The sequence below is a fragment of the Bipolaris maydis genome (assembly GCF_028858645.1).
Source record: "Bipolaris maydis strain C4 unplaced genomic scaffold PSV08scaffold_14, whole genome shotgun sequence".
NCBI lineage: Eukaryota > Fungi > Ascomycota > Dothideomycetes > Pleosporales > Pleosporaceae > Bipolaris > Bipolaris maydis.
In genome coordinates this window covers 701,378-726,496 of record NW_027093870.1, presented here as the reverse complement: position 1 = coordinate 726,496, position 25,119 = coordinate 701,378, and the positions used below count along the sequence as shown (strand labels likewise).

General features: G+C 49.1%; 10 protein-coding genes across 10 annotated transcripts; 6 read left to right on the top strand and 4 right to left on the bottom strand.

The window, feature by feature from the left end:
- Nucleotides 1–16: 16 nt before the first annotated feature.
- On the bottom strand, nt 17–473 carry PSV08DRAFT_355553 (uncharacterized protein; the record flags this gene model as incomplete). The annotated part of the gene is made up of 2 exons (XM_066092919.1): nt 17–410; nt 442–473. 2 exons carry the CDS (start codon nt 471–473, stop codon nt 17–19), a joined length of 426 nt encoding a protein of 141 aa, XP_065948217.1.
- Nucleotides 474–1,177: 704 nt separating this feature from the next.
- Nucleotides 1,178–2,954, bottom strand: PSV08DRAFT_365388 (uncharacterized protein). Its single transcript, XM_014225203.2, has one exon. The coding sequence runs from the start codon at nt 2,852–2,854 to the stop codon at nt 1,292–1,294; it is 1,563 nt and encodes a 520-aa protein (XP_014080678.2). The 5' UTR covers nt 2,855–2,954; the 3' UTR covers nt 1,178–1,291.
- A 2,528-nt stretch (nt 2,955–5,482) lies between these two features.
- Nucleotides 5,483–6,730, top strand: PSV08DRAFT_14637 (glycoside hydrolase). The gene is made up of 2 exons (XM_014225202.2): nt 5,483–5,582; nt 5,636–6,730. Exons 1-2 carry the CDS (start codon nt 5,524–5,526, stop codon nt 6,630–6,632), a joined length of 1,056 nt encoding a protein of 351 aa, XP_014080677.1. The 5' UTR covers nt 5,483–5,523; the 3' UTR covers nt 6,633–6,730.
- A 328-nt stretch (nt 6,731–7,058) lies between these two features.
- On the bottom strand, nt 7,059–8,215 carry PSV08DRAFT_365387 (uncharacterized protein; the record flags this gene model as incomplete). Its single annotated transcript, XM_066093095.1, has 2 exons — nt 7,736–8,215; nt 7,059–7,681 (listed from the first exon to the last, which is right to left on the bottom strand). The coding sequence occupies exons 1-2, from the start codon at nt 8,172–8,174 to the stop codon at nt 7,059–7,061; spliced, it is 1,062 nt and encodes a 353-aa protein (XP_065948216.1). The 5' UTR covers nt 8,175–8,215.
- A 600-nt stretch (nt 8,216–8,815) lies between these two features.
- Nucleotides 8,816–9,716, top strand: PSV08DRAFT_404791 (uncharacterized protein). The gene is made up of 2 exons (XM_014225200.1): nt 8,816–9,400; nt 9,453–9,716. Exons 1-2 carry the CDS (start codon nt 8,933–8,935, stop codon nt 9,549–9,551), a joined length of 567 nt encoding a protein of 188 aa, XP_014080675.1. The 5' UTR covers nt 8,816–8,932; the 3' UTR covers nt 9,552–9,716.
- A 461-nt stretch (nt 9,717–10,177) lies between these two features.
- PSV08DRAFT_373964 (uncharacterized protein) lies at nt 10,178–12,339 on the top strand (the record flags this gene model as incomplete). The annotated part of the gene is made up of 3 exons (XM_014225199.1): nt 10,178–10,640; nt 10,694–10,817; nt 10,866–12,339. The coding sequence occupies 3 exons, from the start codon at nt 10,178–10,180 to the stop codon at nt 12,337–12,339; spliced, it is 2,061 nt and encodes a 686-aa protein (XP_014080674.1).
- Nucleotides 12,340–14,706: 2,367 nt separating this feature from the next.
- On the top strand, nt 14,707–16,874 carry PSV08DRAFT_208933 (uncharacterized protein; the record flags this gene model as incomplete). The annotated part of the gene is made up of 2 exons (XM_014225198.2): nt 14,707–14,908; nt 15,033–16,874. 2 exons carry the CDS (start codon nt 14,707–14,709, stop codon nt 16,748–16,750), a joined length of 1,920 nt encoding a protein of 639 aa, XP_014080673.1. The 3' UTR covers nt 16,751–16,874.
- A 932-nt stretch (nt 16,875–17,806) lies between these two features.
- PSV08DRAFT_355546 (uncharacterized protein) lies at nt 17,807–19,128 on the bottom strand (the record flags this gene model as incomplete). Its single annotated transcript, XM_066092918.1, has 3 exons — nt 17,807–18,674; nt 18,723–19,015; nt 19,075–19,128. The coding sequence occupies 3 exons, from the start codon at nt 19,126–19,128 to the stop codon at nt 17,807–17,809; spliced, it is 1,215 nt and encodes a 404-aa protein (XP_065948215.1).
- Nucleotides 19,129–19,991: 863 nt separating this feature from the next.
- On the top strand, nt 19,992–20,443 carry PSV08DRAFT_251096 (uncharacterized protein; the record flags this gene model as incomplete). Its single annotated transcript, XM_066092434.1, has 2 exons — nt 19,992–20,364; nt 20,427–20,443. 2 exons carry the CDS (start codon nt 19,992–19,994, stop codon nt 20,441–20,443), a joined length of 390 nt encoding a protein of 129 aa, XP_065948214.1.
- A 606-nt stretch (nt 20,444–21,049) lies between these two features.
- On the top strand, nt 21,050–22,562 carry PSV08DRAFT_373962 (kinase-like domain-containing protein; the record flags this gene model as incomplete). Its single annotated transcript, XM_066093284.1, has 6 exons — nt 21,050–21,177; nt 21,215–21,346; nt 21,423–21,574; nt 21,631–21,726; nt 21,787–22,100; nt 22,281–22,562. 6 exons carry the CDS (start codon nt 21,050–21,052, stop codon nt 22,560–22,562), a joined length of 1,104 nt encoding a protein of 367 aa, XP_065948213.1.
- Between the last annotated feature and the right edge of the window lie 2,557 nt (nt 22,563–25,119).

Genomic DNA, 25,119 nt, shown 5'->3' with positions numbered 1-25,119 from the left:
GCGAACTGATGTGTTCTTATTCGGTGTATGATGTTCCTTCAACTGATTCCCCGGCGTAAAACTCATCTTTCGTCGAACCTGAAAGACTTCCTTTGCTCTGCGTCTCCTCTGCATCGACACATGACGCGAGGTCCGAGGGCTTCTCATTCTCACCGTAAGGCATGCTCTCTTGTGCAATATATGAGGGACTTGGTATTGTATAACTAACATCTTTCTTCCCATGCGGTCTGTCTCCTACAATTTCAGCACAGGAGTTTTGCGGCTCAGCACTTCGTCCTCCATCTGCCTGCTGCGAGGGCGTCTTCAACAGAGAGAGAGGCTTTCCGTGAGGTATCTCGTAGATGATACCGTTGAAGTCGTCCCAATATGGTATGTTTTGTCTGCAGGAGACATGATCGCCATGGCGCTGGCTATTTGGGGTCAGAGCGATGCATGTAGCACCAGTAGACTGTGTATGTGTATACTGGAGCCATTGTTGAGATCCAGAAGCATCTGGTACGGGTTTGGTGTCACTTGGTGGCTGACACTGTGCTGAACATCGTTGGTGGCAATGTGTTTGTCCGCGAGGACACTTATCGTTTAAATTTCCATGTGCCATACCAGAAAGCTCACTGGTTATGGAAATGACCTATTAGAGGACTGGAGATTTTTCTTTTGAGTGGTCACAGTGCAATCCTCTAAGAAAGCGAGTTTCTCAGCGGAATTGCTGGTGCTGATATAAGTCATTGATACTTCACTGTGAAGGGTATGAAAGCCCCCCTGGTGACTCCTTGACTGAATCATGACCAAGATCTTCAATATAGGTCAAGTTTATCATTGATGTGATGATGCTGTACCTTTTTTTTTCACATTGGGGTGAGTTGTAACAAAGCCATTGATCATATGTACATCACCGGCACATCGCATACTCAAAAAATCGAATTTGAATGTAAGATATTCATGCTTGAAACCATGTTGATACACCTCATTCAGACACCATCCCTTCAATATAGATTCCTCATCTGCCAACGTATAGCCATCTCCACAAAAGAAGGAAGTAGTTTCATGTCCAGCTTGCAATTCGTGCTCCCATACTATCGTAAAGTGATGCAAAGAGACATTTGGATACAAGAAACCCCCCAGCGCCGTGCTATGCTCAACTCGCCAGCCCAACGGATATCTGCCGTGAATCAAAACGCCCATGATGATGCATTTAGATAAACAAAACGCTTTCATACAACCCCCCTAAAAAAACTCGTATAAACTTGATGAAGAGAAAAAAGACATGGCTAAAGCCGCACCAGCTGCTTGATTACCACTGTGTTGGTTCACTGCCATCATGTGGCATAACGTCGCTCTCTGCATGGGCTGCCAGAGACTTCGAATCAACAGGAACGATATTTAAGCTTTCAAGACTGTTTGCCACGTCCTCGACATCCCGTATCTGGCTTTTGTGGTCATCCTCAGTTGGGCAGTAGTCGCGAACTGTCTCATGACTACCCGGAGAACTACCCATCCTCTTGTTGTGTTCGCTGCCTCCCAACCTTTTCGTCCAGTTCGTGCTGAAGTGTGGATGGTACCGTTCATTCAGCTCCGGATCGCGCACACGGGCTTCCAGCTGTGGATACCTCTTCAGCGTAGCGTACATGTCAGCGTCAATACCAGGAACGGCTTTTGAATCATTGTTTTCATGTGTCTGCAATCTATTACCGACAACCCGGATAGCTGCGTAGACGTATCGATTTTCTTCGCCAAGACAGTTCCACAAGGCCTCCAGCTCGACTGCAAAGATTGGGCGGACAAAATGCGTCTGTGCGATGAAATTGTTCACTCGAAAAGCATCCTTGTGGAGGCCAAGAAGCTCCATTGTTTGAGCCAATGAGCATGCGACAAACGTCTTCTTGGGAATGCGAATCTGTTCCATAGTAGCCATGGTGTGATACTGGCAAGCCCTTGCCATCCAGGCAATCAACACCCTCATTGCGGCCTTGCTGCTTTTGCCACGAGGTAGGTTCATTTCCTGGTATGTTGGCTGTTCGCTCGAGCTCTTGCCATCTTGGCGCTGTACCGTTCGGATGTACTTATTGACAACCCTCCGGCCAAGAAATAAAACCAGCAGCTTCTTGGGAACTTGGTAGGCAAGCACAACTCCAGTATCCTGCTCAATGATATCGACTGCCGGCCCGTGTAGGGCGTTCAACTTTCTCTCCGGTTGCAGATATGGCAATAGGCTGTGCAATGTGTGCATATGACGAATGTCTTCCGGATTTGGGTAGGGATGAGCTATACCTGAGTGGGAAGCCCATCCAGCATAGCCCAGAGTACTGATAGACTCAGCTTGTGAACTAGTTGGATAGCTAGATGACTCATATTCGTCGCTGGACCAGTGGCTTGGCTCCATGGGTTCTGATGTAGTGCTGTTCTCGAGTGGCTGGCCCCATGGCTGATATGGGGTGCTCCCATACTGATTTGTTTCTCCTGGATTTGGTGCGGGGTAAACCATTGCACGGTGTGCGAGATAGGCTCCAACAATGTCTCCATGTTGCTGGTCTGAGGTGGTTCCTTGGAGGCCACGTGTGAATGCTGGAGCATTTGGATTCAGATTGGTAGCAGTGACTTTGCCGTCTTCTCCATAGCAGTAATAGGTAGTCATGTCTCTTTTCAAGTTTGGATGACGTTGTTGTACGTGCTGATGGTGGTTGTCGTGATAGAAGGTGCGTGCCGGGTTGAAAGAGCTTTTCCGGTTTGAGTTTTTCCCGGAAATAGAGGAAGCAGCTGATCCCGTGGACTTGTCTTGATTATCGTTGTGGTAAAGGCGGGGGACCGGTATAAATCCAGGGCGTTGCGCTATCTGGATGGGTACTTGGGAGCTCATTGTGGCTTGACAATGTGAGCGCTGACATAGGTCGTTGTCGATTGCGACTTTTCAATCGTTCCAGGATTGCGCATTGTATATTGACATTGTGGTTGAAGATGTTGGCAGTCCAGATGAAACGGTACGGATTGATCTCCTGGCGGGTGGCCGTGCGCACGACCTTGGCGCGCCCAATCCGGTTACATTGCTGGGATACAGGTGAACGCCGTGCCAAGACGATGTCACGTGCATGAACATCGTCTCTCAGCACTTGTAGAGATTAGGTGACGCTCATTGATCAAGATGCTGATAACCGGAACCACTAAACTTATACTTGAGTGTCTTCGGATACTTTGATACGTAATTTGGTATATATTGTCATTGGTGTAACAAGTGTGATTGCAAAGCCTACTATCGGCGTTCGGGCGGAATACAATGTCGTAAAAGTGTAGGAAAGAAAAGCAAAGAAAGAGTGGTTTACATTAGACACTGTTTCCCAATCCTTACTCAATTTTCCCTTCTCATATGCGAATAATTACTTGAGACATATACTGCTCACTGGAACAACTCAAATTCTGTGAACATCGCATGAGATATAAGGAATTGCATCTTTCGCAATAAGTATTACAAAACGAGTAGGAAGGCTATTCGCTTACGACATGCAAAGGAGAGTGATGACGCAATAGTACTTGCTTCCAAACTGCGCATCAGTCTATTGCATATCCATCCGTTCTCAAGCTGCCACAATGAGTCGACAACTCATGCTGCTTTCCTTTGATTGGAGTATTACGTGTTCATCAAACAATCTTCAGTCTTCCCAGTTGATCTGATTGATACGAACCTTTTCACACAGTCTTTCAAGAACATTGTGGGACGCGAGATTGTGAGCTGTCAACCAGGCTGGAAGATCGTTCATAGCTCTATATTTGGTATACCATGACTCTGTTGGCACGTGAAAGAGATACCGCTTAGGTGATTGCAGGCTAAGTTTAAACCTTGGTAAGTCATTGAGCCACGACACCTGATTACCAGATTGAACGCTTGGAGCAATCGAGACCTAAATGTATCATAAATAACTTGATAGTGCTGTTGAATTTTGCATTTGGGAGTTTTGGCGAAGTGCCAGTCATTGAAGAGGCTTTCCAAAGAGACATGTCTCATAACTGCATTCCTAGTGCGTTCAAAAACCATATAGAAGTGTTCATGAGCGGAGAGGGCGGGGCTTTGTATCGTCCAACGTAGTGCCAAACCAAGAATGGTGTTGAGCTGGTAAGCGTTTTTACCTCTACACATTTTCTCACCTGAGGGTATAGTTCTCAAAAACCCTATCGACGAGACGAAAACCGGCAGCAGCATGTAAAATGTTCCGCTACATAAAGAGCAAAGTGAGGTAAACGGGTTGGGGAATTGAGCAAAGAATATTTGCGTTGCCAACCGTTGGTACTGCAAGGTACATGACAGACGAAGCTGTCAAGGACAAACTGGTGAAAATTCTGGGAAGCTCCGCTGGAATTTGACGCCAAAGTTCTCGTATAGGGGGAGGAGACGGCCAAGCGTTGATGACTAGGTCCTATGAGGAAAGTCGTGGGGCAAGCACTGGTAGAAGGCATTGTGTAGAACAACACAGTCCCGGGTGATGTCCAAGTCGATGGCAAAAAGGCTCAACGCTATCGATTCTGGCTATGGTCTTCTCGCCACTGAACTCTTGCAGTGTATTCCTTTTTGAGTGCGGTGATTGCAGCGACGTTGGGTTTATCAAGGACGGTCAGGTTCGCGCGGCGTGGTGGTTACGGTTAAATGGGTAATTGCGGGTGGCTGTGATTGGCGGTTAGATGTGGAATTGTTGCTATGCACGCTAAATTACTAGCGGGGAGCCGATGGTGGCTCCGCGACCGCGTCCAACACACGCAGCGGTTCCTGTCGTCATGGAGGCTGTGTGAAGTCAACCGATAACCACCATGGTGGCGAGGGAAGTGTAGGAGAGACATGGTATGAAATCCAACCTGGTAAGCCGGGGAACCGGACGTGTCAATTTGATGCATGCCAACTGCATGATAGATTGCTATGCATGTGGATCATGCTTGGAACGGTTGGCGATCAATCCCCAGCAAAAACACGTTCTGTGCTCACTTACTCGTTTGCCTCCACAACCACAACCAGTGTCATGAGGCACATGTGTGCTATCGGATGAACGGGTGGGCAATGGTGACAGGAAACATCCTATTAACCGGCCAGTTTCTGCATTCGCTGCAGCCCGTTCTGCATGCCCGCCTCTCAAGCGAGTGGGACCTGCATTTCACGTCTTCAGTCTATACCCCAGGAATGCCCACTTCAATCAGGCGTCCCAACAGTCTACCCCAGAAGCGGGAGCTTGGCCCAGTGCTCCCGAGGTCCAAGCCGGCTGATTTGTGGACTAGTCTGGAGAATCTCCACAAACCGCTAGCACTTGGCGCTACGGGGTAGATTCCAAGAACATTCCTAGAAGATATGCACACGCAGGAGCCAAGGACCCGGTTAAACTACTCAGCTGGCGTCAAGATGCACCACCGAGGCGGATGGATTGATTAAACATGGAGACGCTAGAATTCTAGAATAACCGTCGAATGCTATATATGTAGGAACACCTGCTGTACTTTTCAACCTACTGTGGCAGACAGCTCGAATCAAACAGAGTCTCAGCATCAGACACCATGCATTTCTCTAGCATCCTCGCCAGCTTGGCTCTTGCCAGCTCTGCTGTTGCCGGCCCGTAAGTAACATAGCAAATCTAGTCACCGGCGCCTTCGCTTACGCTACCCTCAGTGTTCGTCCTGGCCCCAGTGATAGCCTTTACAAGGCCATGGAGAAGGCCGGAAGGGACTTCATTGGCACTGCCCTGACCCTCAGGAACTCTACCCGCGAGGACGAGATTATGGATGCCGACTTCAACTCCTTCACGCCTGAGAACAGCATGAAGTGGGAGTCGACCGAGCCATCTCGTAACAACTTCACCTTTGCGGATGCCGACCGCTATGCCGCATACGCCAAGAAGAACGAGTTCGAGGTCCACTGCCACACGCTTGTCTGGCACTCCCAGCTCCCTGCCTGGGTCTCCAACGGCGGTTTCGACAACAAGACGCTGATTGACATCATGGAGAACCACATCAAGACCGTCATGACGCGCTACAAGAGCGTCTGCACCCGCTGGGACGTTGTCAACGAGGCCCTCAACGAAGACGGCACCTACCGCGAGTCCGTGTGGTACAACACCATCGGCGAGGCCTTCCTGCCCATTGCCTTCCGCTTCGCCAACCAGTACCGCGGCAAGGCCCAACTCTACTACAACGACTACAACCTCGAGTACAACGGCAACAAGACCCAGGGTGCTGCCCGTATCGTCAAGCTCATCAAGTCCTACGGCATCCGCATTGATGGCGTCGGCTACCAGGCCCATCTCGCCAGCGAGCCCACCCCCACCGCCCCCGGCGCTGCCCCCGACCAGGCCACTCTCGAGGCTGCCCTCCGCGCCACCGCCAACCTCGGCGTCAAGGTCGCCTACACCGAGATCGATCTCCGCATGAACACCCCTGCCACCCCCGAGAAGCTCCAGGTCCAGGCCGATGCTTTCGAGCGCGTTGCCAGGTCCTGCCTTGCTGTCAAGCAGTGCACTGGTATGACTGTCTGGGGTATTTCTGACCTGTACTCGTGGATCCCTGGCGTTTTCGCTGGTGAGGGCGCTGCCCTGCTCTGGGATGAGTCCTACAACAAGAAGCCTGCCTATGCTGGTTTCTTGAAGGGAATCAAGGCCAAGAAGCACTAGATGCGCGACCGGGTTTCAAGCATTATTTTGTACATATACATATATAGGAATTTATTTTTACAATGGCCACGTGGATAACGTGGAATGGACATGGCATTATTTCTATTTGATAATCGTGTAATGCTGTGTGGTTTGATTATGATGTGTTTGAAATACTATCTTGTTTCGTCTGAATACATGAGTGCTATTGAAGCTGTGCCAGTGGACTGAAGGTTCCTTGATTAACTCCATCTGACCTGGCCTATCGTATGCATTTTGACCATTCCACCGCCGTCTCGCCCTTTTCCTTGCATTCATCTCCCCTCAGTAACCAGATTGGAAACTTGAAACAAGTGCCGGCAGGTCGCAACAGCAGTACTGGTAGAGGTCCGAAATCCCTGTGGTTTTTCCGTCAACGGAAACTGCCATCATCATCGGCTGTTCCAATCACTTAGATTTCTTAGTGAGAAATTTCTCAATAAGGTCCTTGCTATATTCTTCGGTGATAGCAGATATTTCCTGTAATTCCCTGACTGGGTACCTCCGATCATATTCCTTGGCGATTCGAAACTCAGTCTCGAATCTGTTTGTCTCAACAAAAGAGCGGACTGCAACATCCATACTGTTGAGAAGGCTGAGCTTAGCTTCTTTGTATCCATGCTCATCCTTGAGAATCATGGCTGCAATGGATTGGTGATTGTCAGTCCATTCTCTAATGGCTGTGTTGAGAGTGTCAGCTGCCATCTGTTTTACCGTTAGACACGTGCCTTGAAGACCCTGGGTACTGCTCAGTGCCCTGATCAAAACTTTGTTTGTACCAAGCGGGTATGCAATCTCAGGTTTCGCGTGATATTCTTTCTTGTAATCTTTCCAAGTCCACAGCGTTTTGCGAACCCCAAGCTGTGCACCAGTAATATCAATGATCCATTGCTGTCCAGGCACGGTGATGCGGAGGGTTTCATGGGCATATACTGACATATCCAAAGCCAGTCCGCTGCCATACCGAAATACAACCTTTCGCTGAATCTTGCGGATGAAGACTTTGAACTCTTCGACCTTGACATCCATTCCTTTGAGCCTTGTGTTAGCATGTGGCTTTGAGTATGGTACAGACGTCAACTTACCTTCAAACACAGCAATGACCATCTCATTCAAATACGCCAGTGGTTCGTTGCAACTAGCAGCACAAAGGATTGCGTTCCTCGTCTGCTCGTTTATGGCAAGATGCTCAGGAAACTTGACGAACATACTTCGTTCTTCAGAATCATTCGGATAGACTTCCACGCAATCATCCCTGACCATTACCGTCGCCACGGACGTGTCCCACGTGTTTTTGCGGAAGTCGTAATACACTTGCTCCAAGATGTCGGCGATCCGCTCAAGTTTCTTCTCCAGGCGCTGATCACGGGTGCCCTGGCATGCTTCCTTGTGCTTGGGCCAATCCGTCTTCTGACAAGATTTTCCGCAGTAGTAGCGTGAGTATGTATCTGACTTGCAGTCGGGACACCTCGAGGTAGCTGACTTGCCACAAACAACGCAGATTTTCTGAATCTCGCAAGCCATTTTGGAGTCAATAGAATGAAAAATGAATCAGTGACGATGTTATGGGTCTATGATGAGATGTGGATAGTGGGAGATGCTTTATAGCAGAACGGAATGAGTTTCCATTTCGTTTTATGTAAGCAAGCATGAAAGTGAAGGTGAGTGAGTAGGCAGCAACACGTTTGCTCAACGCACAGTCAATCCACATTCACCCAGCTTCCCCCCCTCCTCACATCGCATTCACGACTAGTAGATGAAAGAACATTGTTATGATGTCGGGAGTAGCAATTGACACCCATTGAAAACTTTACGAAGTGCATGATAATAAGTAGGCATGGTGGATTGCGTGGTGGTGAGTGATGGCAGTGCTATTGCACTACACTTGATAGGTGAATGTCATAAACCTCGTCTATAGGTTCAAGCACAAAGTTTTAAAACCAAATAGAATGAAGTCAAATATGAATATCAAGCGTATGGCGACACATTAAAGTAATGATATCACGTGCTGATGCATCTGCATTCCAGATGCACGGAACCTTGGTGGTGAGTCCCCGCGACAATCAGGGACGCGACAAGGATATGCGCGCTAGTTGGCTAGTTCCTACGTCATCGTTCCATAACTGAAGCTCTCCATACTACATAACACGACTTTTTTCTTGTCCACTTCTTTCTTGTCCACTTCTTTCTCACTACTTTGCAATCTCACTTTCAGCTCTTAATTGACAAATAACACCTCTGCAACCTTTAGTTCGTCCCACTTCATCTCAATCTACTTCACAATGGGTTGGTTTAGCTCCGACGAGAAGTCTGTCCTGGCTACGCATCCTGTCAACGTCGACGTCACAACAAAGTCGAGTTCTGCTGCCGAGCAAGACCGATACGCCCAGCACTTCTCCTCGGACGCCATCAAGCGCGGTGTCGAACAGGGCATCGATAAGCTCCAGAACGCGGCCAATGCTGCCGGCTCGGGTGCGGAACAAGATCGCTACGCCTCGCATCTCAGCATTGGCGACCGAGGCTACAGGGCCATCAGAGAGGCTGCCAAGTACCAGGGTGATGGTGCTGAGCAGGACCGGTACAACGCGCACTTTAGCCCCGCTCTACACAGCTTTGATGCTGTAAAGGCCGTCCAGGCAGCAGGCAGCGTGGTCGCCAATGGAGAGAAGAATGCTAGCTGGTATGGTCTGGGCTACGATGGTCGGCAGAGGGCCAAGTTGATGGCTGGTAGTGGCATGGGGGCTGAGCAGGTAAGCTTTTCAAAGTGACTTGGACGGCGCCAAGATATTGATGTAATTGCAGGAACGTCTCGGCTCGCATTTCGCCCTTAGCAAGGACAGTGTTGCCAATGCTGCACAGAGGGTGAAGGAGGGTGCACAGGATGTTCTTTCTCGGAGATGAGCAGTAATCATACGATGCGATCACAATCACCACAGTTGACGCTGACGAATATGTCAGGTATGTAGTTGTACGGCTTTATAATTGTAACATAACATGTCGTCTGCCAATACAAAATGAACTCTTAGAGGATCTGCAAAGCAATGGATACATTTCCTTGTATGCCAATCAATATCGTCCTTGTGTGACCTGACTTTTCAGAAAAAGTAATATATATCATACGTGTTCATAACATTGCGAGAAACTCGGTCACAGGCTAGCATCGAAATAAGTAAATACTATAAGACGAGTTAATGACTTATTGGTACGAAGCTCCGACTTTAGGGTAATGTTCTGCGTTCTTCGTACATAAGTGTCTTATCACCGTGTGCGTCTCATATCGTGGTAGGTAACATTAGGATATTTAGATAGCCCGCTTATCTTTTGTAGTGGATTCAGCCGGTGGAAAGCGCTACGAGGGCGGTATACTGTGCGATAACGCTGTAGGCGAACGCAGCCTGACCTATATTTGTAAGTTGGGGGCCATACACCGGACTATACATAGAAACAGCATGCAGCAGTGGCATTTCAGAACAACACATTTTTCGCACATCCTACTCACTGAGCCTCGTGCCAAATTATCGTGAACAATGCCCGCCAAAGAGTCCCCAAACCGGGGGTCTTTTGAAATCCTTTCTCAAGCAGCAGAGGCACCATGCGACGGTACTCAAGTATGGTATGAAGAACCTAACGAGCGTTCGAACCACAAGTGCCCCACGAAAATTGAGCCAAATGTACTGTCAGTAGTGGAAACAGATCCAGGATCCAATCCGAATCGAAAATATACGGGTTTGAAGGCTAGCAATCAAACCAAATCGAAAGATTCAGTCGATGCTCTCTTGAAGAAAATCGCCATCTCTTTGGCTGACAGCTGGATCTCTGAAGCACTTGGTTGCGCCGTAGCTATCATTGCGTTAATCTGCCTCATATCGGTCCTCCGCCATTTTGACGGCTCCGTCTGGACGAACCTGCCGCTTCACATCTCCATCAACGCATTGGTCGCTGTACTCGCTGCGGTGATTAAGGCTTCAATTCTTTTACCAGTCGCTGAAGGTATGCACCTGGAAAAAGTGACTTTTTCAGTTTGCTCATGTACATGTGGACAGGGATAAGTCAGCTAAAATGGCAATGGTTCTCCGATATCAAGCCATTGACTGACTTCGATAAATTCGACCGTGCCAGCAGAGGACCCTGGGGGTCTCTGCTGCTTGTCTTCCACTTACAAAGTCGGTATGTAGGTGGTGAGGTTATGAAGGATCTTTCTAATTAGTATTACAGTCATCTCGCTGCCCTCGGTTCCTGGATCACAATTCTTGCGCTTGCTATAGATCCATTCACTCAGCAAATTCTTCGCCCAATATCTTGTCAGAAAGTCTCCACAAACTCAGTAGCGCGCATACCCCGCGCAATGAACATGATAGGGATAGGATTCCATACTGGTGGGGGTACAGCAGTCCTCAGCCCTGAAATGGCTGCGGCGATTTATATTGGCCTCATCAGCGAGCAGAGTGTTACTGAGTATGAGTGCTCTACTGGTAATTGCACCTTCCCATCGGCACCCGGATCGAATGCAAATTTCCAAACCTTTGCTATGCAGTCATCCTGCGTGGATGTTACGAACGAGACGAGGCGCATTCAGCAGTCGTCAGTATACTACATACCCAGATTGGGTAATTTCTCGACGGGAGTCGGAGTTGACATAACTCCTCAAATACTTCGAACCACATCGACTGGCCATAAAAGACTGCAATTCCCAGAGTATTGGCCTTCAGGTGCCGAAGAGTCAACCCTCTTTAGCTTCACTGTTCATACCCTCACTGTGGACTGGGCGCACGCCAATACTTCAAATGTTTTCTTTAAAGACGTTGTCCATCCTTTCGCCACAGAATGCCGTCTATGGCCGTCTATTCAAACTATCGAATCAAGCATCCAGCTATCCAATTTGAAAGAGACCGTTTTGTCGGCAGAACCAGTATCGGGTCCCAACTCACCAGGCTCCTTCAACTATCCCTTCCTACACATATCTACCAAAACTTTACGCAATGGTACTTGGGAGCCATGCACATACAGTTCAAATTACTCTATAAAGACCCCAGTTGGAGTCTTTAATAACACTCTATGGGCCAATGGATATAATTCCGACGTCCCCGATGAGCTCCAGTGGTATCCAGAAGACTGCATATGGGCCATGGACCAAGACACTGAATGGGCCCTCTTGACCTTCCTCGACGATCGGTTCGATCAAAAAACACTCAAACTAGCATACAGCCTTCGAAACCCGAGTGCGTCCGATGGTGAGTTTTGGATCAAGAATCTTTACCGCAATGGTACCACGAATCTAGACTCTGTCGAAGCCTTCACAGCGCGATTGTCGAGAGCAATGTCAGCTTCCATTCGACTACTCGACTCGAAGAAGAGCGAGAAGTCCGGTTTTGTCCAAGGCGATGCAATGCAGACCGAAACGTGCGTGCAAGTGCGGTGGAGTTGGGTCGCTTTTCCGGCCAGCATAGTGGCCATGACGTGCGTTTTTCTTGCCGTGACGGTATGGAAGATATACCGTAGTGAGGCCAAGTATGGAAAAAGGACGTGGAAATCTTCGAGTTTGGCCGTACTCTTTGGAGGGTTGGATGAAGCGATTCGGCAGAGATGCGGGCCCATGGCCAGGCAGAGCGAGATGCTGACTTGCGCGAAGGACTTGGAATTAAGTTTGAGACCTCAGCAGAATGGTTGGAGGCTTACAAAAGGTGATTAAGTTAGTGTAAGTTTTGCATTTTATGTTTTATGATAGGACCACGCTACGGACATTGACTATTTGAAAATTCATAAAATGAAGAACCTAGTGCGAAAGGATGGGTCACTGTCGTGGCCTCTTTATCTAAATCCCGAGTTAGGCGATGGGTTGGAGTTTCCAGTCCCAAAAGTCGTCTTGCTCTTACTGAGATTGGGCTGATCTTTAAACCCAGCGTTGTTGACATCACCGAGACTGGCGCCCAGGCTTGTGTTCACCAACCACTGTAGCCCCCTTTTTTCTTACTTTAGCTTCGATACCCTCAGCTGGATATCTTAGAGCCTGTTCGATTACCCCCTTCTGTTATCCATCTCCGTTTACCCACCATTTTGGATTGGCGGATATCAGTTAGCGTTGCAGCTGTGCTTATCCAGATCGGGATAGAACATGGAGAGGCCTGGTTACTAAACATTTCAACTGTGTTTTGAAATCTTACTGAAAGTCTTGAGACCTACTTCTAGCCAAAGAGCCCAGCTTCTCCTTGCTGAAAAAGGGAAAGCGGTGCGTTAAAACTGCACAACATAGGGCTTCTTCTGTTAGCGCTGGACTAGAGGAGTGGAGCTCCGTATACATGATGGCGCTCCGACAACCGTTGTACCGAACACGATGCCATCTCCGACTCTCCTGATGGGGTCTGGATCAAGTATGACCAAACGGAAAACGAGCCGGAACCGAACAGGCCCTAAGCTCGTCAGCTTGTCAGCTCGTCACGTGACGCACCATCAATTCTTTGTATTCCGTTACACCTTGGCCGTATGTGGTATGGAAAGCTGAATACTTTGAAGTTGGCGTTGAGACAGCTGCAAGATATTGATGCATTGGACGACGAGGTACCTCTTGCCAATGCAGTATGGTCTGCATGCAAGACATGCATTACTTCTGCGTTTTCTATGGGCTTACCGGTACCACAATGTTTTGCTACGTCGGCGAATGCATCCCTCCCCAGCTCGCCAGGTTCTGGGAAATTGCTTATTCTATTGAGCAGGCATCAAATATACTTTGTGCATACTCATCTGCTTTTGCCAGGTAGTAGACTCATCTCTTTTTTACAATGTTTACTCATTTCATTCTGCATGGTAGATTCAATTCATCTCCTTTTTCACAAGGTAGACCCAACATCTAGCCTCAATATAATACACATCCTCTAAGGAAAGATAATTCTCGGATCCCGTTCTTTCAGCCAATGAACGAAAGGGCTCCCGCAAGCTGATTGAAAGAAAAACCCTCTCATCGCCGCTCCGGTCTCCCGACAATTAACCCCCAGTCCCGCTCGGCGCCAATTATGGCTGAGGCGTGACGCCATTGCGCCATTGCCGTGCCATTTTAACGCTGTGCACCTTGCAAAAGCCCTGTCGCCTCTTCGGCCATATAGGCGTCGATCCCAATTCCATCCGATAACGCCGGACGTGCATGTGTGGCTTTGCCAGGAGTATACCTCGTAGTAACTATGAGTTTACAGTTGCTCAGGGCTCTATTCACCGGTTGCTTGTAGCTCCGTGCGTGGGTACCACGGGAATGCTCTTGCTTGGCTTCCCCGCACTCCCAGCAGGCGCTGGTCAGCATTGGCACTTGTCATCACTGTCTAGTATCAACAATCAGGTATTCTTTAAACCTTCGACGACTCCGCGCAGTTCCGCTGAGTGTGCTCACATCGACATTTGGCGATCGACGCTGAGCTTCGATCTTGCGTGACGGTACTCGACTGGGCAATGACTAATAGTGGCTTGGCTCCACCATGGTCTACCCAACGTGTAGTTGTTGCATTTCGGTGTTACACACATGTACCTCCTGTTGGTGCCTTTGGTGGCCTTGTTGAGATGTCAGCTTAGTATGGATCTTCTGCAGGTTCATACAAATCTGGTCCCCGCGGTGGACATAGGGTCATAAACGGCTGTACAAAATACTTTTCAAGATGGGATATATAACTCCTCCTCTCGGCTGAATCTTGATGAAAGAAGATGGCCCCACCTGCGAGGGTACTAACTTGGACCGAAACTTTAGAGTATACCAGCCCTGACCAGGGTATGCGGGATATCGGCCTAGCCGACTATGAAGCTTCAGCCGTAAGCCTCTGTCTTACGAAGGCACTGGTTTTTTGCCTGCCCAGGTCCAGGAAAGCCTTAGCACTCGTTCTTGGCTACGGGAACGGCAAATATTGCTCAAGTCACATCATCACTGAGAGGTATAAATTCCAACCTTTGTCTGGTGTCCGCGTTCGTGCCTTTCTCTCACTCCAAGGCCCTGGCTATATGTCCAGACTGTCCATCTTAATTGAAATCAATACTCGATAGCCCATAAAGTACTCCAGTATACATTGAACTTTATTTCAAGATGCGTCATTTGACTGTCGGTCAAGCATCGACATGCGTCTTGCTGACGTTGTCTTCACTGCTACATGTCACTTCGGCATGGCCCTCATTCGATTTACACAACTCGCAGTTTGCAAAGCGAGCAGACGCTGAAACTCCACGCGGAAGTGCTCCGGACGAAGATGCATCATACAATGAAGTGTACGACTTCGTCATTGCCGGAGGTATGTTGCGCTGCTTATTTCTCATCCATTCTACAACCCTTATCCGGTACTTGTGCAAAGTGATTTCAATATTCATTCTTATCCAGTACTATATATGTTGAATATATGTACTAACAATAGGCAGGAGGGACAGCTGGTTTGGTACTGGCAAATCGCCTCTCCGAATCCGGCCGCTTTTCTGTGCTTGTGCTTGAAGCTGGGCCAAGTCCAGAGCAAGTATTAGCCTACGAGTCTCCGGGAGGCAATCAGTTCATCAAGGGTAGCTTGCTCGACTGGGGATTCATAACTCAGCCACAGGTGCACTTGAACAACCGTACCATCCAGTACCTTCGCGGAAGGGGTCTTGGAGGTTCCAGCACAACCAATGGTCTTTTCTACGGCCGTGGTTCAGCTAGTGTCTACGATCATTGGAAGGAACTTGGAAATGACGGATGGGGCTGGAGCGACGTGTGGCCTCTTTTCGTGAAGAGTACCAAAATCGTCTCGCCGACTTCATCGGATGCGTTGGCAGCATTCAATCAAGACTACAAGACTTACGAGGCTAGCGCTTATGGGAACGGTCCGCTTGAACTCGGGTTCCAAGGATATGTTCCCCCTGCTACTGATGGCTTCATTGTAGCTTGTAGCGAGGCGCTTAATATTCCCATTGTCAAGGACCAGAACCTGGGAGATAGTGTCGGTGTCAAGCACGGAACTACAACACTCAACGGCCATCTTCGAAGGACGTCAAGCTACACTACATTCTATCAACAGGCTCGTCAGCGTCCCAACCTTAAGGTCCTACATGATTCCCCTGTTACCGGACTCAAGTTTGACACATCCGGCGCCCGACCTCGTGCTATCGGTCTTAGCTATGTCCACCACGCCACCGGCTTCGTCAATACTGTCAAAGCCCGCAACGAAGTTATCCTGAGCCTGGGTGCCTTCCACTCGCCCCAACTCCTCATGGTCTCAGGTATCGGACCCAAGGCTGAGCTCGAGAAAGTCGGCATCACACCCCTCGTTGTCAACGAGAACGTGGGCCAGCACCTCAACGACCACTCCGTCTTCTCCATCATGGCCCGCGCCCAAGACAGCGCCTCAACCACAGACATGTCACGCACTCCCGAGAACCTCCGCGCTGCCCAAACAAAGTTCTATCAGAACCTCACCGGCCCATACACCGCTCCCTCGGGCGTCACAAACGGGTTCCAGAAGCTCAGCGAGGACGAACTCCGCAGCATCGGTGCCGAAGCCGTCATCCAAGCCGGTCTCGCAAACCAATCCCACATTGAGTACCTCTTCGAAAGCGTCTGGTACCCCTGGATCCCCACTCCCTACTGGTCGCCCCGCTCCAACGACTCCTACATCTCCGTCACCGCATCCAGCCTCGTCCAGCTGTCCCGTGGCACCGTGACACTGCGCACGGGATCCATGTCGGATGCACCCCTCATCGACAGCAACTACTACGCCGACCCTACCGATGCTGCCGTCGGTATCGCGTCGTTCAAGTACCTGCGCAAGATCCTACGACACCCTGCTCTCTCGCAGTTCACCATCGGCCCCAACTCTGGTGAGGTGAGCCCTGGATCTGCAGTCGCGGATGATGATGATGACGCTATCTTGGCGTATATCAAGGCGAACACTATTCCCAATTGGCATGCCACGGGTACCAATCGCATGCTGCCCAAGGATAAGGGCGGTGTCGTGGATAACAAGTTGAAGGTGTACGATGTTGATGGGTTGAGGGTTGTTGATTGCAGTATCGTACCAGTGCTGCCTGATGTGAATATTGTGGCGAGTATCTACATGGTTGCAGAGAAGGGGGCCGAGTTGATTAGGCAGGATTGGGGTGATGAATGAAGGGAGTGGTAATGCGGTTGTGAAGAGAGGTGAGATGTTGGCAAGTTCTTAAGGGCTTAAAGGTAGTCATTAATTGCTAGGAAATAATCTGTATGGAGGCTTTGCCAACTCCCTACCGTGTGCGAAATTACAATCTATGTGATCAGACTTGGGCTCGTGATGTCAGCTTCTGTGGTTTTCCTACTATCACTGCCTATTCTCCTAAGTACCATAACATGACATTTCGCCTCTCTTGGAGCATCAGGGGGTCGTCAGGTACCAGCTCTAAGGCCTTCCCGAGAAATTTACAAGCATCCTCAGCCTCATCAATCATTCCACACATTCTAACACATATGGCTCTGCGATACAGCAGCTTCGCTCGGAGGACGTCGGAGCACTCCCATGTGTGTCCATCCTGCCAATATCCGGGAACCACCGCATATACATCGTGCAATTAAGTCGAATGAATCGGTTTGATTTCACCATGACATCATACTAGGCCTCACGATGAATCTGGCTGTTGATGCGCAGGATAACCGTGTCAATGGAGTGGTCAGCAAATGCGAGAGTAGGCTCGTCTCTTGGACTAGCATATCCCGACTTGTCATAGGTAGGGGGGCTTCGTACGCGCACAGCAGATGACTGTATACTTCATCCCGTATCTCACGGGGCAAATCCATGAAGCGGAAAGGCGGGGTATCTTCAGCCATGATGCAATTGTTTGTACATTAAAGAGTAAGCGATTGAATACAATTGAGTAGGAGTCTTGGAGAAGATTGTCAGGCAGTTCGTCCCGAACCGTGTAACATGTTGCCTGCCAGGAAGGGAAAGCGCAGACTAGTACTAGTGGTCTTGGCGCTGACTGAATGTTAGTACGGCTCTAACAAACTAGTTATATACACTAACGATTGACGTGCTCTCCTTTCTACATGTCTTCACTAGAACAAACATCATCAGCTGTGTGATAGTATGACTTTATCAACTTTAATGCTTTAAAGTACACCGCTGCCATCAGGAACGCGAGCTAAGTTGACACTGCTATACCGATCTCATTTCTAATCATCTCAAATTACATCACTATTGCCTCATCCACTCAAGGATCTTGTCCTTCTCTCTCAAAATACCTGGATCTCCAGGTTGCTTCTGCACAGCCAGGTTGATGGATTTCAGGGCCAGTTCTTTCTTCCTAGGGTCCGCTTCCAACCTCAGAAAGGTTGCATACCGAAACAGCAGTTTTGCCCTGTGTGTGGCAGACACGGTGTGCTTATATCCCTTCATCCAGTAGTCCTGCTTAAGCGACTTGAAGGCACAGTTCAGCGAGTCATCAGCCGGTACCCCGGCGACAAAGGAATTCTCCGACCAATTGGAAAGCTGGGCGTGGATGATGTTGAGACGCATAATGAAATAGACCTGGGCAAACTGCGAAACGAACGCCTCCTTTCCTTGACGAACCAGGTCAGGCCAAGAGCTTGAGACGATCAACATGTCGATCTCGACTGTGGCGTCTTGCCATTTCAAACATCCAAGTTCATGTTGACCCTTGTGGAATAGACGAGTTCCTTCCTCTTTTGCGGCCATGTACTGGGCTAGGATCGCTGCAGGATCAGAGTATGGATTTTTTGCAATGTCTTGACGCAGAGCTGTTGCGACGCTGCTATCGACATGCCCCTTGACTTCAACCCCTTTGTAACCATGGAGATTGGCCCTTAGGGGTGCGAACAAGGTTTTCTGCATCTTCTCCGAGAAGAAACCATCAAAGGAGGGCATTATGTTGTTACTTCGTATATTGTCCAGGACAGGTGCCATCCTGATTGAGATCTTGAGAGACTCACTGAAGCCTGGCGAGTGCGCATCTCCATCTTTGATACCTTGGCAAAGTTTGTCCAGATGCCGATGTAACATCATGGCAGTCAGAGGCTCATACCAATCCGAATTTCTCGAAGACCTGTTTTCTCTCTACTTCTTCAGGCCAAAGTGCACACTGAGCACATACCCTTTGAACTGGTCGACGAGAAACTTTTCCTGGGTGACCACTGGAGTCTGCTGTCCGCTGAGAGCGCCTATAACAGGCAAACCGTCCACCGATGTCACTTTGACAAAGCGGTTAGTCTTCACCATGATATCGTAAGCCTCGCGGTATATTTCCTTCGATGTTCGAAGTATGGATGTCTCGATACGATGTTCGACGCGCGGCAATTGTAGTACGTCTTCCATGAAGTCATCATCGAATTGGCTGGGCGAGTGATCGAACTCGCACAAGATGATGCGGTAGATCTTATTGCGTATCTGGAAGACGTTGGTGCTACATCAGCATATGCTGTAAGCTCACCAACATATGATCTTACTTCACTAGGGAGATCACGGAAGCGGAATGACTTGGATGGAGTGCTGCCAGTCATTGTGATTTTCAAATTCTCCAGATTTTGAGATGTGGGTTGTACGAGTCAATGGCAGAGATAACAAAGATATCGAGATGAATCTGTTCCAATTGAACTATGATCGGTTTGTGTAAGACCTGTATGAAGGGAAAGTGGAGACAAGATGTGGGGGCAGATAAGCAGCTACTTTAGCGTTACGCGCTAAACGCGAAAGCACGTGATCTACTACGTGTCTCCGGCGTCCACGTACTGGTATGCTGCATGGAGTCTCTATGCTAACGGGTATGTGTTCTATTGCAATGATTTTCTCAGGTCAGAGAATGAAGTAGAGTGTATACCCTGGCAATCAGTCAGCTCACATTGTGCAATTGCACACTTTTGACACATCGCAAGGGTGCACCCAGCAACTTTTGGCTTCGGCGTGGTAATTGCCTCGGGCCATCGCACACTACACGAAGCCCCATTGTATAAACTTTGCTTTTACTACACGACTCACCACCTAGTTTGAGTCCACACAGTATTTGTTGAAGGTATTTTTCTTTCTAGTTCTCATTTGAAACACACGGCAAAAACCACAATGGCGTCCGCCCTCCCCCCTCGAAATCTGGGCTGAAATCCTACGACACATCAACGACCCCTTCACCCTCTGGGTCCCCTGTCGTCAAATCGGTCGTGGAATACGGTATGAAGCAGAGCGCATATTTTATACTACCTTCATCCCTCTTCTCCATATCGAATGGACAGAGGCAGAGTCCGTCTCCGAGTACACGGAACCCAATATCATCGCGACCCCGTACCTACAGGCCGCAGACAGCACATGGAAATCCCCTTTACTCACCTTGGTGTTGCGCTCGGCCCATGACTGTGAGTACGACTACCCAGATATGTTGTATTCACAATGGCAAGAAGAAGTACTCCGCGTAATCAACTACGCTGACGTGGACGTGTGGCGAACCGGCATAAAGCGCGAGACGCAGCAAGACCAAGTTATATGGTTCGATACTCGAGATGCGCGGTACACGTTTATCAACAGCGCCGAAACGCGATTTGATGATGCCGATTTCCATGCTGTGGATGGCGAATGCAAGGAGTACAACGCGCACGTTACGCTCGACTGGAGACGACTCATGACCATGCTATTTGCTGAGGAGAATATCGTACGAAAGAGGCTGGGAAGCGGCACACTGTCGTTTTGGGAGTACGCTGAGCAGCGTATCCGGAATATCCTTAGGAGTTCGGGGCGCCGCATGTCCATAGGTAACAGGGAACTGAGATTAGAATTCGTACTTTACAGGCGCAGAGTCAATGTTTTTCTTCAGATACTTTGTTGGAATGACTGCAGATTTTATCCTCTGTATACTGAAGCGTTGGAGCGGCGTCTTCGTTACGCGTTTGATCGGGATGGTGGGGATACATGCAGACTTGAGGACGTTTTCGATGACGTCCGTGAATTTAATAAACAGTTGGGGAGTGACAGGATGCAGAGACGGAGTGATCGATTGAAGGATTTTGCTGAAGGACTATGGGCGCAGCGGTGGAACGTTTAAGAATGAGTAATGAGCAGGGCTATCAATCCCTCTCTTGTAGGTTAATGGAACGTCCCACATAGAATCACGGAAATGCTGAAGAATCGCAACTGAGCAGCGCATTGCTCTCTTGTACTTATATTTTCCTATTGTTTCACTGCCTAAAGACTAGGACCCGTCTAGAATATCAAACCACAAGTTCGCTGTTGTCTTAGCCAACACTACAGGTAACCTGCTGTTGTTCCCAATGCACATGTCGCTCGATTAGAACATAGCAATATCCCACCATCTACGCCTATCCATCCTCAACATTCACTAGAGGAGCAGAACTAATTTCCTTGGCATCTCTTCCCCTCACCATCCACCCTAAGTATCTATACGTCTCTAGTAGCCCAACCTGCGCGGTGTGCAAAAGCATGACTCTCTCCAAAATAAGCTCTCACTCTCGCAGCATACCATCACGAAGAGCGCTGGCGCCTATACCATCATGGAGACCACCCATGCCTCTACGTTCATTTTCCTCCGCGCCAATTCGACCCTCTCAGTATAAATAATTTGCCGACATACTGGTCCACACACAGCTGTGACATCGACGCTGAACCTTTGCATCGCTACCAATGGGGTGGCTACCATCCTGTCCATCTGGGGGACTACTTGAAAAACGGCAGGTACAAGATTCTGCACAAACTGGGGTGGAGCGGATACTCGACTGTGTGGGCTGCACATGATACCAGGTCTTACTTTCTGCCATACATTATTAACACAATTCCAGACTGATGGTTCTGCTAGGAATAGAGCTTTTGTCGCCATCAAAGTATGCGTATCCAAGACAACCCAGCATAGTCGAGAGTTGGCTGTCTTGGGTGCTATGGCGGCTGCCCGTCCGAATCAGCCTGGCTATCAATGCCTCATGACGATGCAAGATTACTTCCAGATTCATGGTCCAAACGGGACTCATGATTGCCTTGTGTCGCTGATTTTCTTGACAAAAGTTCAGGCCCTGCAAGACTTTCCGGAATGCTCGCAAAGGTGATTGCAAAACAGACATTGACTGGTTTGTCCTTTCTCCACAAGCATAACATCGCACATGCAGGTACGCGGAATATCGCCATCCCACCCTCCCCATTAACCTTTACCCTCTTACCATGTCCAGACCTACACACCCGCAACCTAGCTTTCACGATACCTTCGATACATGATTTACATGAGGAACATCTCCTCCAGAAACTAGGCCAACCCGAAACGGGACGTGTTCAAAGAACCGATCGCAAACCACTAGAACCCAACCTACCTGCCTACCTAGTCAGACCCGCTTCCTACCCAATCAATATCAAATCTTCCTTTGACACCATCAAAATTGTCCATTTTGGCCAATCTTTCTTCAATAACGATAGTCCCGGAGCCTTTCATACCCCACTCTACTATCGCGCTCCTGAGATTATCTTCAACGACAACGTGGATCATCGCGTTGACCTCTGAAGTATGGGATGTGTCGTAATTCCATGTCCTCGAGATGAAAAAATATTCAAATCAAACTCCCAATGGAAACGCTTACGCATCTTGGTCTTCGTTATTTGAGCTCATCACCGGCTAACCCCTCCCCCCCCCCCCCCCCCCCTTTTCAACACCTTCCTAATCACCCTTCAGATTCTTGTGAGTCAAATGCTCGAGATGAGTGGCGATACTATACCGGACCGTTGGCAAAAGCAATGGCATGCTATGAATTCAAAACAACTGCGCGATTATGAGCATCGGTCGCTTCAGAGTGGGTTCGAGGAAGTGTATTTTGACGAAGAGAAGAAACAAGATGTGAGTAGGGAAGATATTATACGTGTCGGGGTGCTAGTCAGTAGCATGATACGATTGGAGCCGTCCGTCAGGGCATCGGTAAACACCGTGCTGCAAGACGCTTGGTTCCAGGCGTCTTGATGCAAGTGGTAGTGGAGTTGATTATGTTTCTTTTTCTTTTTGCTTTAGGACTTGAAATCGCGGCATGGCAGTTGGTTGTGTGCTCTTATGCTTCGGTAATTGGGGAATGGTGTAGGCACAATCAATGCTCAATCCATCCATTCTACTTACGCTAATTTCAACACTTCTTTATATATGCAGTGAAGTTTTTGCACTTTATTCTCCAGTTTCAGTCCTGACATAATGGCGATGTAGTGAATCGTTCTGGAAGGATCTTTTTTCCTGCATCAGATCGGGGAGGTGGAGCCTGGGCATGTAGCCCAAGTTATACGACTATACTAGATAGTTACGCCTTTTGCATTGGGATGCAAAATGTTAATGATGAAAAATCGGAGCAACTGTCCCTCTCTCTCTGACAAGCAGTTGAGAAAGTACAATTGGGTATGAGTTAGGTTCAATGGTCTCTCACTATCGATAGGGATTATTCACGCCATTGGAAGATGTTCTTTTGGGTAGGTCATTTACGAGTGAGGTATATTGATCATATTTGCGTTACTACAACGGTCTAGCAGGAGTAGAAAAGACATATGCCGTATCACAGCTATCCTGCTCTTACCACTAATCCAGCCTGGTCTTTCCACCAACCCTCGAGTCACCCTGTCTTCATACCCATGAGCAGTCACCTCACTCCTCAACATTAACAGAGTAAGGATACTGTGAGATGATCTCAACAATCAACAATCCAAGTAACTTACGCTGCGTCCCAAGCATCTAGTTCATCTTCCACTCTCTCGTGCATGAAGAAGAGTGGTCGACTATCCAGGCGGCACCACGAGGAGGCGCAAGGGTCCGACTTCTACCGCCCGTCCACCTCTTGCAGCCACGCCAACGTTCAAGAACGTCGCGACTCATTTCTTCTCCAGGCAAGCATTTAAGTGAGCAGCTGCCCCGCATACCTTACCAATGGCCATGATAGCCATTGTCGACGAGTCGACTCAAAGGGTATAGATACCCAAAAAAAGGACAAGTCTAAGAAAGCTCCGAAGAGCCAAAGTTTTTTCTCAGGATACCCAAAAGGGCCGTAGTACCCAAAAGGGCGGTAAAAGTATTTTCTCGAAAAAAGGTCTCTCAAAAAAGCCCAAGGGCCAACTCAAAAAACACCGGTCAGGGTGTTGACACTTTTACAAGTGTGAACAATGTGAACGGTGTGTCTCCAAATAGCTCACGAAGCATCGGCCGTGCTTAAAACAGCACGGACGAGGCTTCGTGATTTGGGGGATTGTCTGCATTTCAGCCAAGGACCATGCGGTCTATCAGAGACGCAGCAGCCACTCGAAAGCAGTCGCCGAGCTCCACATCTGTAGGCCTCTTCCGCGCACGGATCCCTAAAAAGAGATCCACTGGCGGCGGGGATACGCGAACGTTCCCTGCAGGACAAGACGCCGACGTAGTTACGTACATCGACTCGATAGCACACACGGACGAACCTATGTGGCGTAGGCGGACCTGAACAAGCGGACTTATCCGGAACATAGGCGGACCTGAATGAGCGGGCGTACCCGTAGGAAGCAGGCGTACCTGAAGAAGCGGGCGTACCCGAAAGTGTGGCACCAGGGCACAAAGGCTGGGTGGGGGAGGAGGGGTCTGCACAATAGCCAAGACATCGGGGGGATGTGCGTACGAGGGTGCCTGTAAGCAAAGTGCCGTGGACCCTAAGGTCTTCCAGAGACTTCCGGAGAAGCTCAATATCGCAGGCATCTTCCATGCTCATCTTCCTTAGAAGGATGATACTGATGGCGGGTATAAGGCAAGCCTTTCCCTGACAGACAGGTTCCTCACGCGAACCATCGTGGGGTGAGAAAAGCATACTCTACCTGGTACCAGTGAGGGCGAGCGAGTGCGAGGGGCCGAAGCTCGTGCCGGAATGGAAAACAAGGAGCAAACCAGTCTCAACCCCTGAATAGGGGACTGTTTCTTTGTTGTCGTGCTGGAGGTGGGCTGGGTCTTCAAAGCGGCAGCACGAAAAGTGAAGCTCGAGTAAGCCGAAATGGACCAAAGGTTCCGAAAATCTCTGTGGTTTCGCAGAAGTGCTCTCACGTCATCTGGCCTGGGTTTCCCACAGGTCAAGTTAGTGGGCTGCCTCAGGTTGGGCATGTCTCGTTGGACCTGGTCGATGTCGAAGAGGTGAGTCACGACAGCCAAACAAAGCCATGGACCATGTGGTCTATCAGAGTCTTCCGAAAAAGACTCAATATCGCAGGCATCTTCCACACTCGCTGTCTGAAAAAACAACACTGGTGGCGGGGGAAATTCACCTGACCTGACGAGCTGCACCTTTTTGTTTCGCGCCTCTACGGCGTAACATGGTCAGACCTTGTTGCGTAGTAGATAGTCGGGGTCTCGATGCGGACGCTGTATGACAAAGACCCTCTGAGTGTTTGCCGACCAGAAACTGAACACTCCGAGAAAGATCGCCCGCTTGTATTCGACGTCTTATGCCGTTCTCGAAAAACCAGACTTGACCGTGCCAGCCGATTCTTGTTGTACGCTGAACGAAACGCCAAGGACCGAAGGCCTG